The 13,050-nt window shown below is 43.9% G+C and overlaps 2 protein-coding genes across 13 annotated transcripts in view; one reads left to right on the forward strand and one right to left on the reverse strand.

Annotated features, from left to right (window-relative positions):
- CCDC32 (coiled-coil domain containing 32) overlaps nucleotides 1–7,023 on the reverse strand; it is an 86,208-nt gene extending 79,185 nt beyond the window's left edge. For 4 of the 5 annotated variants that reach the window (XM_029598557.1, XM_029598556.1, XM_029598553.1 and 1 more), the window contains exon 1: nucleotides 6,862–6,989. The gene's annotated coding sequence lies outside the window, so the exon portion shown is untranslated. Of the gene's footprint in view, nucleotides 1–6,861 lie in introns of all 5 variants that reach the window. The other variant, XM_029598554.1, reaches the window with a different exon arrangement.
- LOC115090007 (protein-L-isoaspartate(D-aspartate) O-methyltransferase-like) overlaps nucleotides 6,937–13,050 on the forward strand; it is a 71,856-nt gene continuing 65,742 nt past the window's right edge. Inside the window, exons 1-3 of one of the 8 annotated variants that reach the window (XM_029598546.1) lie at nucleotides 6,987–7,052; nucleotides 9,627–9,936; nucleotides 10,500–10,604. In XM_029598546.1, coding sequence (XP_029454406.1) covers nucleotides 9,876–9,936; nucleotides 10,500–10,604 — 166 coding nt within the window. In that variant the 5' untranslated portion in view covers nucleotides 6,987–7,052; nucleotides 9,627–9,875. Of the gene's footprint in view, nucleotides 7,053–9,623; nucleotides 9,937–10,408; nucleotides 10,605–10,634; nucleotides 10,654–13,050 lie in introns of those variants that run through there. The other 7 variants (XM_029598547.1, XM_029598551.1, XM_029598548.1 and 4 more) reach the window with 7 other exon arrangements.

The following is a 13,050-nucleotide window of genomic DNA, read 5'->3' on the forward strand; positions in this document are numbered from 1 at the left end:
TGTATGAAATGCCGTAGCTGTAGAAAGAGGAAAACATCTCTGTCTGGTAACCGAAAGGCGTCTTGTAGGGTCTTAAATGCTATCATTCTCCCCTTGTCCCAGAATTGTCCGATATACTGCAACCCCTTCGCAGCCCATTGGTTAATAGTGGGGGATTGCCTCCCAGCCGGGAATCGGGTGTTACAGGAGATCCCTGTACTATGATAATATCTCCTCTGTCCCACCAGCTTCTCCCTCCATTGTTCCCAGTATTTCAGCGTAGTGTTTGTCGCCGTGGGGAGTGTCAACGACTGCAGCCAGGTCTCTCTAGGCTGCCACATCAGAGATCTCAGCAACATTTTACCTGCCACCCCTTGTTCTATAACGACCCATTGTTTCTGTTCTCCTTTTCTATGCCAGTCTAGAAGTGCCCTCGTCTGGGCTGCGACCAGGTACCAGCTTAAGTTCGGGACTCCCAAGCCTCCTCATAGTTTTGGTCTATACATAGCAGCCTGTGAGATTCTAGGGGGTCTCCTCCTCCAGATATACGAAAAAATACGGCGCTGCCACTTCTTCAGCAGGGCTGAGGAAATGTGTATTGGTAACGCCTGGAACAAATACCCCAAGCGCGACAACACATTCATTTTTACAGATGAAATTCTGCCAAACCAAGAGAGATATAGGGCATCCCATCTGTCCAGATCTTGAAAAATCTTTTGAATGAGTGGAGGATAGTTCAATCGAAAAAGATCAGCTCTAGTGTTGCTAATGAACACTCCCAGGTACTTGATTTTCTTTGCGGCCCATTTAAAGGGAAGTGACTCTTTCAGAGGTCTGAGCTCCCTCTCCGGGACGCTCACATTTAGGATCTCGGATTTCTCAACATTGAGCTTGAAGCCCGAGATCTTACCAAAGGATAACATTATTTATTTATTTATTTTTAATTTTTATATACCGGAATTCCTGTATACAATACAAATCAATCCGGTTTACATTAAACAATAAGTTGCCCTGGTTGGGACAGTCCAGCCTGGGCTTATTACAAGGAACATTGAAAAGTGACCATAATAAATTAACATTTAACATTAAACAGAACGTGTGTTCAACTTTTTACAAAGAACTATAGTAGCGACAACCGGGCTACCAAACATTATACAAGAATACAATTATATATTAAATGATTTGTCTATGTTAAGATCAAATTGCGATTAAGAAGGTGTAAAATTAAGAGTCTGTGATGTTAGTGATACGCTGCAATGAAAGGATCTGAAAGTCAGGAGGAAGTGCTTAGTTACACTCTGGTGATTGGAAAGCCTGACTGAAGAGCCAGGTTTTTAATCTTTTTTAACATAGCATCTAGAGCCGCCCGTAGGGACTCAGCGGGCTGTCTCAGTGTAAAGAGTATGTCGTCCGCGAACATGGACATCTTGTATTCTTTTCCCCCTATGGGTACACCCTTTATCGTCATACTATGGCGCACATGGATCGCTAGCGGTTCAAGGAAAAGCGCGAACAGGAGCGGCGATAACGGGCATCCCTGCCTCGTACCTCGTTGAATCGAAAAGGGTGTAGTATAGGTCCCATTGACCTTAACCCTAGCTTGTGGGTTGGCGTATAATTGTTGTAACCAATTTAGAAAATGGGGGCCAAATTGCATTGCTCGCAGAGTACTAAACAGAAATTGCCAATGTACCATGTCGAAAGCTTTTTCCGCATCGACAGACAGTAACACGGCTTCCATTTCTGTATTGTTGGCCCTTTCAATCAAGTTAATTATTTTCCGGATGTTGTCAGCCGCCATCCTGCCTGGTATAAAGCCAGCCTAATCAGAATGGATTATCCGAGCAATGAAGCGATTCAGACGGGTGGCCAAAATCTTGGCTAGTATCTTAAGGTCAACATTTATGAGAGAAATTGGACGGTATGATCCACATTTCTTCAAATCTCGCCCAGGTTTACCTAAAATGGTAATGCCGGCTACATTCGCCCCCTGCCCCAATGGGTGACCCTCCCGTAGAGAATTATATAAACACTGCATTGAGGGTGCTAGCAATGATGCCAATTTTTTATAAAATTGGGGGGGTGAAGCCATCTAAACCTGGCGCTTTATTCACTTTTAAGTCCTTGACTGCATGTTGAATCTCCAGGAGAGAGATCTCACCATCCAAAAAGTCCCGTTCTGTATTAGTCAGTTTGGGAATAGGAATAGCATCCAAATACTGCTCTATTTGAGCCTCAGTAATTCCAGGGGTAGCTGTATACAATTCCCCAAAAAACTGTTAGAAACGTTGTCTGATGTCTGGTGGCGAGGTTAATAACTGACCATCTGTCCCCTCTATCGCTAGTATTTGATTTTGCATCGTTCTCTGTTTTAGATATTTGGCAAGTAGCCAACCTGACCTATTGCCCCACTCAAATTTATTCTGCGTAATCAGGGATACCCGGGCTGCTAACTCCACATCAACCATATTCTGAAGTTTATCCCTTGCTTGCTGTAATTGTGCAAAGGTAGATTTAGAGAGAGTGCGTTTATGGGACTCCGCCAAAGAGGCTATATTCTCTTCCACCTGTAGCTTTTCCTACATAGGGCTTTTATATGCATCCTTTTATCCACCAAAGGGAGGAATCATTCCTGGGAGCAGGGTGTGAAACTATATGCATACTTTTGCATTTTCAAAAGTATGTGCGTAGTTTTTGTCATGAAAAGTGCCTACACAAACTAGCATGTGTAAATGTGCGTGGATACTTTTCCTGGGGTAGTTTTCAAAGGGAAAGTATATACACACACATTCCCTTTGAAAATGGGTGCAAACTAAAGGGATGTCATGGGGGTAACCAGTGATACTTAGAATTTCTTTGTAAAGAGAACATGCATAAATGAGAGTAGGGAAGGTAACTTTCAAAGCATTTCAGTGGACGAAAGAGGGTTTTTACAGTACCTGCAGAAAGGGACTTTTATAAAATTGCTCATTCAATATGCAGATTAACTTTATGTGTATATGTCCTGTCCGTGCCTAAGTCTACTTGAAATGATGGAGTCAGGGAGGGGATTTGCACTTACTTGTATACTTTTGGATTTTAAAAAGTATGCACGTAACTTCCTGAAACATTTCTGGGTACAGTTTAGCATGGGACAACATGCAAAGCAGACTTAAGCACGCAAATCTGCTTTGAAAATTGGTGTAATGAATACACAAGGCTATAAAATTTTCCCCAAAATGGTTTGATCGAGATGTGATAAAAGATAAACAATTATTCTCTGGAAAACAGCACTTTTAACAGGCATGATACTATAGATATTATGGGGTAAATTTTTAAAGGGATGCGCCGATTTTATAACACGTGCACATGTTATAAAACTGGCTAACCACGCGAAGACGCGTGCGGGTTCTAACTCGTGTGTACAATGGGGGGTATTTTTTTTTTAATTTTTAATTTTGCATTTCAGACATTACTATAACATTCGTTAAATATAGATGTATAGAAATATAGATAATTATTACAATCATTAACCAGATAAGATCACATCTATATCTTCAAAAGGAAATAAAATATCACGTAATAACTCATAAAGACAAAAGAAATTGAGCAATCAAAGAATGGGGGGTATTTTATAAAAAACGCATGATGACGTATTTGGGCCTTTGCCCAGTTCCCTCCCAGTCTACTCCAACAAAGAAGCGGACTGGGAGGGAACGTCCCTATCCCCTTAACTGATCTTCCTCCTTTTCCCCTCTCCTCCCCGATCCCTAATCCCCACAATTTTCTTTTTGTTTTCCTTCTTACTTCTGCTCAGCAGTGGAAGTAAGTTGCGCGCGCTGGCCAGCTGCTGGTGTGCACTTCACCGGGACAGCATAAAATGGTGCTGTCCCGACTGGCTCCCCATCCCTCCACCAGCCCGCTCCTTTTCAGATGCCTGGCACTTCCGCACATACCAGCAGATACATGCGTGGCCAGGCCACTATGAAAATGTGCTTGGTGTGCGCCTGCAACCTGGCCACGCGCATATCTGCCGGTATTTGGTGCGTGCCGGGAAATTAAAGTTCCTCCATATATGCTTAGTCTTTAAAAAAAGACTTGAGAATTCTAAATGAGGAGGTGAAATATTTTTGTGATGATCAAAATATGGTGAACATTTTGGTGGCAAAATCTAAGCTATTTGTGGCTATATTAGGAACAATTAAGTACATAATTATAGCTGTTCAGATACGTCCAGTTTCTTTCTATGACAGTTATACAAATGTAACAATTACTGGTAAGGTCTGCAATTCCAATGATTAAATCAGGCCTAAACCGGCATTCAAAATAAATTACAGGATGCTTAGGCAAGGGATAGAAAGTGAAACAATTGACTCGTTCTCTGAAATGCTTTCCTTAATTTATATGAATTAGTACACTGAAAATAAAACTTTAAAAAAAACTTTACTGGCCCATCACAAATAAATTCTTATTCTGTTGCATGGAAGCAGAGAAGATGATGGCAGAAAAAGGACCACTTGGTCTGCCCATTTGTACCTGCCTAGTGTGTTGTCTCAGATCTTACTCGATCTGTGAAGTCATTAGAGATAATGACTTTTATATCTCTTTCCTGTTTGAGTTAGTTCTTTACCTCCAAAATGGTATTTAGCCCTTTGATTTCTGCATCCTAAATGCAAGATTTTGCATTTTTATGGTTAATATGTTGTTATCCCCTCTTTGATCATTCTTCCAATTTTTGAAAGTCATCTGTCATTTTATCTTCCACCTCTGGCATATCTACTCTGTTGCAAATACCTATTATGTACAACCAAGTATACTTTTCCATCTAACTCTTCCTCAATACCATTATAAAAGACACTGAAAAGGACTAGGCCAACCACTGATCCTTGTGGTCCCTCTACTGGTCCCTCTCCCTTCACCAGAGCGCACTGTACTGTATCCGGTGGCACGCACTGTTAGCCCAGGTTTGGACGCGCGTTTTCGACATGCTAGCTTTACCCCTTATACAGTAAGGGGTAATAGCGCGTCAAAAACGCACGTCCAATCCCCCTGAAACTAATAGCGCCCGCAACATGCAAATGCATGTTGATGGCCCTATTAGTTATTCCTGCGCGATACAGAAAGTAAAATGTGCAGCCAAGCCACACATTTTACTTTCAGAAATTAACACCTGCTCAAAGGCTGGCGTTAATTTCGGCCGGCACCAGGGAAGTGTACAGAAAAGCAGAAAAAACTGCTTTTCTGTACACCCTCCGATTTAATATCATAGCGATATTAAGTTGGAGGCCCCAAAAGTAAAAAAAAGAAGTAAAAATTAAAAAAAAAAAAATTAAAAATCAGCCCGTGGGTCGGATGACGGATGCTCAATTATGCCGGCATCCGTTTTCCAAACCCGTGGCTGTCAGTGGGTTTGAGAACCGACGCCAGAAAAATTGAGCGTTGGCTGTCAAACCCGCTGACAGCCGCCACTCCTGTCAAAAAGGAAGCGCTAGGGACGCGCTAGTGTCCCTAGCGCCTCCATTTACCGCAGGCCCTAATTTGCATAGGCCATCCTCCTGAATCGCGTGCCCAGGAGAGTGGACTGCGCTCGCCAGCTCTCCCGCGCGTTTTTCTGTATCGGCCTGTTTGTTGGCGAAGCATAGTGTGCTCGCTATTCTTTTCCCTTGGTAACATGCGCAACACAAAGTTTTGATGCCATTTCAATACTTTTGATTGCTGTTCGTAGTTCCTCTTTAGCAGGCTTTAACATAATCATTCATTTACTTAAAGTCTGCATTTCTGAAGTCTAGAACCCTTGTTCTGGTATAGTCATAGTAACATAGTAACGATGGCAGAAAAGACCATCTGCTCAATCCAGTCTGCCCAGCAAGTTTCTTATGGTAGTAACTGCTGCTCCGTGAAAATTACCCCCCAAATCTTACATTAAGTTTAGTTAGTAACTGCTTCTCCGTGCAGGTTACCCCCATGTTTCTTTTAAGTGTAGTAACTGCTCTTACCCAGGGTTTACATTGAACCACACAGCAAAATGATCACTGGAGTACAGGCTGTCCCCTACCACAACCTCTGTGACATGGTCGTCATCTATCAGTAAATCACCAAACAATCAAAATTTATTCCCAGTGCAATCATCTAATTAAACTAATTCAACAGTACACTGGTATCCCAATTTTAATTATTTTTAGTCTAAAAAAAAAATGTTTTTATATATTTAACTTTTTTTTATCACTCATCCAATACCACAATTTTATCTTAGACTACATCTTATCAGTACTGCAGTTAGCACTGTCTCAAAAAAGGGAAAACCTCAAACAGCACCAGCACTTACATGGAAGGTTACACTCTTTACTTTTAAATGCTTAGGATGTATATAATTTTACTGCCATCACTGGGGAAAAAAATCCTTTTGGAACATCTCTGTATGCATCGGGTGAAACAAACGTACAGCAACTTATGAATTTAATTTAGAAAATTAGTTTGATCAATAACTAAAAACAAATGCACTCAAAGCTAATTGAACCTATTTTCTGGGTTGTGTGTGCATTCGCGCATATGTGAGAAGTAAAAAAAACAAACAAACAAGCTTGTCAGCATCCTCAAGGACCGCCCCAACATGTCATGAAAATTTGGTGTGGTTCGGACACCAAACACAAAACAACCTTCATTTCCTTCGAAAAGTAAGGTAACCCTCCCTCCTCCCCATATCATGCTTCAGTGTTACCGCTCTATAACCCATCCACTTGCACTCGTCAAGATTTCAAAACTACAAATACCTAGTTACAGTGATTTGTATATTGCAATTCAAACTAAAAATAGCATTTTAAATCAGCTATAAATTAATGCTACCGCTTAACCCAGGCCTCTCTCCTTCTAACTCCCTCTCCAGTGCCAAGCCCTCACCCGTACCTGTACTTCCACTTTCCCCACCGCGCTATTCACCTCTTGCTCCCGGAGCTCCCTCTCGGTGGCGGAGTGTACGCTGCTCTCGCGGTACCGCTTAATTTCCCGCAGCATCGCGAGAACACTGCCGGCAGGAGTATGGGTACCAGCGTGGCCCAAATGTCCTCGGGACGGATGCGGTGGTGCGCAATCAAGAGGTAAGGAAAGAGGGAGGACTGCGAAGTTGGGGAAGCAAGAGGAACGTGAAAATGGAATGTAGCAGTTTCGGGTTAGGCAGAGCATGGGTAGAGGGAAGGACTGAGCTCGGAGAAAAGACAGATGTAAAGAGAGAATCAGAGTTTTCCTCAGAGATAGAGGGAAGAGGACACGAGAGAAAGACATGAGGGGAGTGGAGGATAAATAAAGATCAGAGGTGGGAAAGATTAAAAAAAAAAAAAAAAAAAAGAACAAGCAGAGTCAGAATAAATAAAATCAAAGATATACAAGGATTAGAAAGTAGGTGTTTTATTTAGTTATTTTTGTGAAGATTTATTGCTGTCTCCCTTACACCTGTTCAATTTGGGCCAGTTTGTTTTTGGCTGTTGGAGCCAAGCCAAACTTAGCTTCCCTGTCAAACAAACTCTCTGGCATGCCTACCACTAGTGGAGAGTGGAGTTGAGGCATGGGGAGGGTAGTTCTATTATTTCTTCCTTGAAATGTATCACATTATATGTGGGTAAGGGTTCAGACTTTTCAGCTTGGGTCTTCACTTAGCACAAGAGAAAAGGGAGGCAGTGTGTCCTGGTTAAGTTTTACTTGTGGATCCTGATTTTGCCATAGTTTCTGTCAGGAAAAAGCCTTGTTTCATCTCATATTATCTGGCAGCCCTAGCAGTTAAACATAGCAGAATTACTTTAAACACTTTTGACACCCACCTCCAATGCTTGTAACACAGGTAGCCAAAACACAGTCTGGTGTAGCAAAAAAAGACAGGGGTCGAGTAGTGATTCACCATGTACGGGAGTTCTCACGGTCTCCGATAATAGATACAGTAGCACCTTATAGACTATTAAAGCAGCGATGTTTCCTCCATTTGCATTCTTATCAATTTCAGGAACAGCTGTGTGGCCTTCACTCTCACAGGCTTTAGTATAAGTTAATTTCTTGCTTTCTCAGAATAGACCTACTGGAATAACTAAAATAAACAGACTAAACAGTATCTTGCCTGTTCATAAGCATTTCACAGTGCAAAACAGTAAATATGTGTTCACTTAGAGGTTGGCCCGTGGCTTTCGAAATAGTCTGTGTCTGGATGAGAACTTTGAATCCACATGGCCCAACCTCCACACACATCCTCAGCCAAAGTAACAAAAAAATGACTCCAACAGAACCTGTATGGTAACACAATGGTATGAACACGGGGGAGGGGAAGCAGGATATCTTTTAGCAAAACTGGTTAAAACAAGGTCAAAGACAAAGCCTGTTTATGGCATTAGGGATAAACAGGGTAATATAAAGTATTACCTGCGGATATAAACAAGCAGTTTGCTTCACAGTTTTTACCTTTTATAAGGCCCAACCTATGCCGGCTGAAGGGGAGGTTGCGGCTTTTTTAGAACCTCTGGTCTGGGACGTCTTCCTCAAGAAGATATTGCAGGTCTGATAGCTCCAATAACAGATGATGAGATAACCTGTGCAATGAAAGTGATGGCGGGAGCTAAGAGTTCTGGACCGGATGGATTTTCCATCGAGTTATATAAAGGCCTTTTCTGAGCAAGTAGTCCCCCATTTAATGGTGTTGTTTAATTACCTTTTTATTCCTGGAGAAGATGTGGGCACCTTAACAGAGGCTGTTATAATGTTGATATATAAAAAGCCAAAGAATCCCTTGGAATGTTCCTCGTATAGGCCATGCAGATGTAGAACTTCTGGTGAAGATACTACAGCTAAGGCTGGAAGATATTATGCTTGCTTTAATCCATCCAGATCACACTGGATTTATAAAGGGACGGCTTTCCACCAACAACATGAGGCAATTATTTAACATAATACATATAGCGAGTAAAAAGAGAATGGGGGAGCCTTACTATCTATTGATGTGGATAAAGCATTTGACCGAGTCTTGTGGCCTTTCATATTCACAATATTAAATCACCTAAAGTTTCCAGAGCTATTCATTTATTGGATAAGGGCACTATATACTAGACCAAGGGCAAGAGTGGTGTCAGGGGCGTAGTCTCAGATTCTTTCGGGATAAAAAGGGGGACGAGACAGGGGTGTCCTCTCTTTTCTCTCTCTCTCTCCTCTGTTATTTGATATGGTAATAGAACCGCTTGCTAAAGCTGTTACGGTGTCGCAGATAATTCACGGAATTCAAATAGGAGGTGAGCTTTACAAAATATCCCTATACGCAGATGATACACTCTTATACTTGACAAATGTTTCCAGTTCTATGGCAGTGTTATGACAACTTTTGGATCAGTATGGATCCTTGTCAGGTTATACTGTCAATTATTCAAAATCTGAAATTATGTTGGTCGGAGAGGGAAGACAATATATAAGGAGGCTAGATATGCTTCAGAGGGCAGACACGGGTTTCAAGTATTTGGGATTATGGGTGTCCAAGGATTTTTCAAAGCTGAATAAAGACAATTTCTTAGCGTCCAGACAGATGAATCCAGAACAAGTGGGTTATGTATCTCTACCAGCAGATGAAGACAGAGCAAACTGACGTCACAGTATATATACCCCTGCAATGACCTCAGCTTACTGATATTCACCGTCTCCAGCAGATGGTGGATGTTCATCTCCCCACTGAGGATTGCTTCAGTTTAAAGAGAGGAGAATTCAGGAAGTAAATTCGCCCCGTGCTCCTGCGGTGATACCAAATGGTCCATGCCCCAAATGAGAATTCCTGAGGTGATTTCTGTGGTCTGACGAGTTCCTTGGTCCGGTAGCTGGTTTTCAGCCGGCATGGACTCAGCTGCTTGAGCACCTGAAAGGCAGTGCGTGCAGGAAGCCAAGCGTGGTGGTGACTGACCATGCCCTCTCCCCTGCAGCTGGAGACCATCTCTGTACTCAGCCAGGTACGGCTGAGTTCCGGTAAGTTTAAAAAGAAAAAAAAAAAGTAAACTCACAGAGACTTGCAAGGAGTTTTGGGCATTTGTTGTGTAGAGCTTCCTCCTCCCTTGGTCTCCGTGCTGTGCGCGCTGGTCCTACATTTGTCCCACTCCATGGGAGGTCGAGGGACATGGGCAGCCTGGCGGGTTGAGCAGCATTCTCAGGCTAGGCCCCGCTACGAGGCTTTTCGCTGTGTGCCACATGGTAGGCCACAACAGCTTTTCGCACGCATACTAAGGCTGCCCTCTACAGGATTGTCAGTCCAGCATGTGCGTCTAGCTGCGTCCAGTTTGTGCCCTCTGTTTTTGGGCACACATTTGGGCCTTGTAGTATGTGCGCCCACATTAAGCACAGTTTCCTTCTGCGTACAAGTGGTACTGTGCACTTAACTTCTTTGTCATGCCTAAGTGTTGGTCGCACAATTTTTGAGCAGCTAGTTGAGCACATACAAAAACAGCTAGACACACGCCTCCGGCCGCCGCTCAATGCACTGTCTGCCATAATGGCATCTGTACCTAAGAAGACTAAGCTCTTTCTCTTTGCAGATTTCTGCCAGCGATGTTTGGAGGCTCAGGGAGAATTGTCTTCCTCTGATTTCACTAAGCCTGGTTCTTCCCAGCCGGATGTGGGTTTGGGTAAAGACGACTCAGGTGAGATGCCTGATTTTGGAACTCCCCTAACTGGTTCCTCAGCAGATCAGTGAGTACTTCTCAGGCTCCTCTTGGTATTGATACCTCTACTCCTTCATGGGTAGAATTTTTCCAGGGGTTACCATCCTTTTCTTCAGGCGTAGTCGTCAGCCCTGTCCAGTGCTGCTTGGGCAGAGGTGCAGGTAGGAACCTTGCCTAGACTTTCTAATCAGTGCCGGAGTATTCCTAGAGCAGCAACGGAACCTCTGGATATAGTTCAGGATGTTACAGATAATGACACTGATTCTGCCTCGCTTGCGGAGGGTCAAGGCCCCCCCCCCCCCCCCTCCGAATTAGAACTGTCTAGAACCATGTTATGGTTCTTTCATAGAGATGAACTGCCAGCTCGGATTTCCAAGACCTTGAAAATGATTGGAGTTCCTCGGTCTGATTCAGTGTCTGAGCCAAAGAGAAATTCCATTTTGGCTTCCTTGCGTAAAGCCTCTTGTTTTTTCCCCATGATGGAGGCCATTCAAAATTTGATTGATCTTGAGTGGGGTGCCCCAGAGGCAAATTTCAAAGGGGGTCGGATTTTTGGGCCTGTACCCTCTGGATCCAATGGTAAGAGAGCGCCAACATTTTCCAAAGGTAGATGCACTTGTGTGTGCAGTCTCCAAGCGGACCACTATTCCCATGGGAGGATGAGCAACCTTGAAGGATGCTCATGATAAAAAGATTGAGACTATCCTTAAGCAAGCATTTGAAGCTGTAGCAATGGCCTTGCAGATCGCTTCTTGTTGTTCCTTGGTGGCTCACTCTTGTTTGCTTCTCTCCCAGGAGGCTGATGACCCTGAGGTAAATTCCAGGGCAGTTATGGAACCAGCTGCTGCCGCCTTGAAAGATACGGGATGTGATTTGGTCCGCATTTCAGCCAAAGGGTTGGCTTCAATAGTGGCGGCCAGGCTTCAGTTATGGTTGAGCAATTGGTCGACCAATGCAACCTCCAAAGCTAATATTACCAAATTTGCTCTTTCACGGCTCACTTTTGTTTGGTAGCGAGTTGGAGAAACTGGTTAGTAAGTGGGGAGAATCTCCGGTTCCTCATTTGCCAGAAGATAAGCGGGCGCAACGCTGCCTTAACAGGAGAGGTTGTTCTAAAGGATCCAAGCATTTTGGTGCGACCTTTCAGAGGACTCGACCCTTCGGTAGGTCTCAGTCCTTTCATCCCCCGACAATCCAGAAGAGGTGCAGGCTCGGGTAGTGTAACCTCCCAAACCTCCCTTTGACGTTTTGCTGACCCACCTGCAGGAACAGGAGATAGGGGGATGCCTCTCTCTCTTTTATCAGAGGTGGGTCAGAATCACATTGGATCAGTGGGTCCTAGAAGAGATACGAGAAGGATATGTGATGGAGTTTCACAGCGGTCCTCTGGACATGTTTATGGAATGTCCCTGCTACTCCCCGCAGAAGAAGCGGGCAGTGGAGGTTACAATGGCAAGGCTCCTCAGTCTGAGAGCTGTGGCCCCAATGCCCACATATCAAGAAAATACGGAGCGATATTCCATTTATTTTGTTGTGCCAAAGAAGGAGGGCTCTTTTTGTCCCATCCTGGACCTCAAAGGCATCAGCTGACATCTGCAAGTGAAGCATTTTCACATGGTAATCTTGTGCTTGGTGAAAATGGCCATGCAGTCGTGGGAATTTCTGACCTCTCTGGATCTGTCCGAGGCGTATCTTCACATTCCCATCCGACTAGAACTTCAATGTTTCCTACAGTTCGCAGTTCTAGGCCACCACTTTCATTTTTGTGGTGCTCTTGGTCTGTCCACCACTCCCAGAACCTTTTCCAAGGTAATGGTGATAGTTGCAGCAGAGTTGAGAAAGGATGGAAGCCTAGTACACCTGTATATGGTTGACTGGCTGATTTGTGCCAAGTCGCTGGAGGAGAGCTGCCTGGTGACCCGCACGGTGATTTCCCTGTTGCGGGAGCTCAGCTGGGTGGTGAACCTAGTCAAGAGCAGCTTTCAGCCTTCTCAGTCACTGGAATACCTGGGAGTTCGGTTTGACATGAAGCGGGACAAGGTGTTCCTGCTGGAAGCTCAAATTCAGAAGTTGCTAGCTTAGTTCCGTCTGTTGTTGAACACTCTGCGCCCGACTGTATGGTCTTACTTGCTGGTCCTTTGCTTAATGGTAGTGTCTCTGGTGCATATGCGCCCTCGCCCACAGTACTTAAGACTTAAGTACTTAAAACTTAAGACTTGGCTTTTCCTCCAAGCCTTCTCTTAACCTTCAAAACCATCAATATCAGACCTGATCAGACTCCACCTACCGGACTAGGCACCCCGCCTAGTCCAATAGTTAAGTTATGTTTTTAGTTATGTTTTTTGTTCTCCTTATTTAGTTATGCTGTCCTTTTCCGGCTACCTCAGCACACCCCCCCCCCCCCCCCCCCAAGTTCTTTCTCCTT

This window comes from Rhinatrema bivittatum, chromosome 4 (assembly GCF_901001135.1).
Source record: "Rhinatrema bivittatum chromosome 4, aRhiBiv1.1, whole genome shotgun sequence".
Taxonomy (NCBI): domain Eukaryota; kingdom Metazoa; phylum Chordata; class Amphibia; order Gymnophiona; family Rhinatrematidae; genus Rhinatrema; species Rhinatrema bivittatum.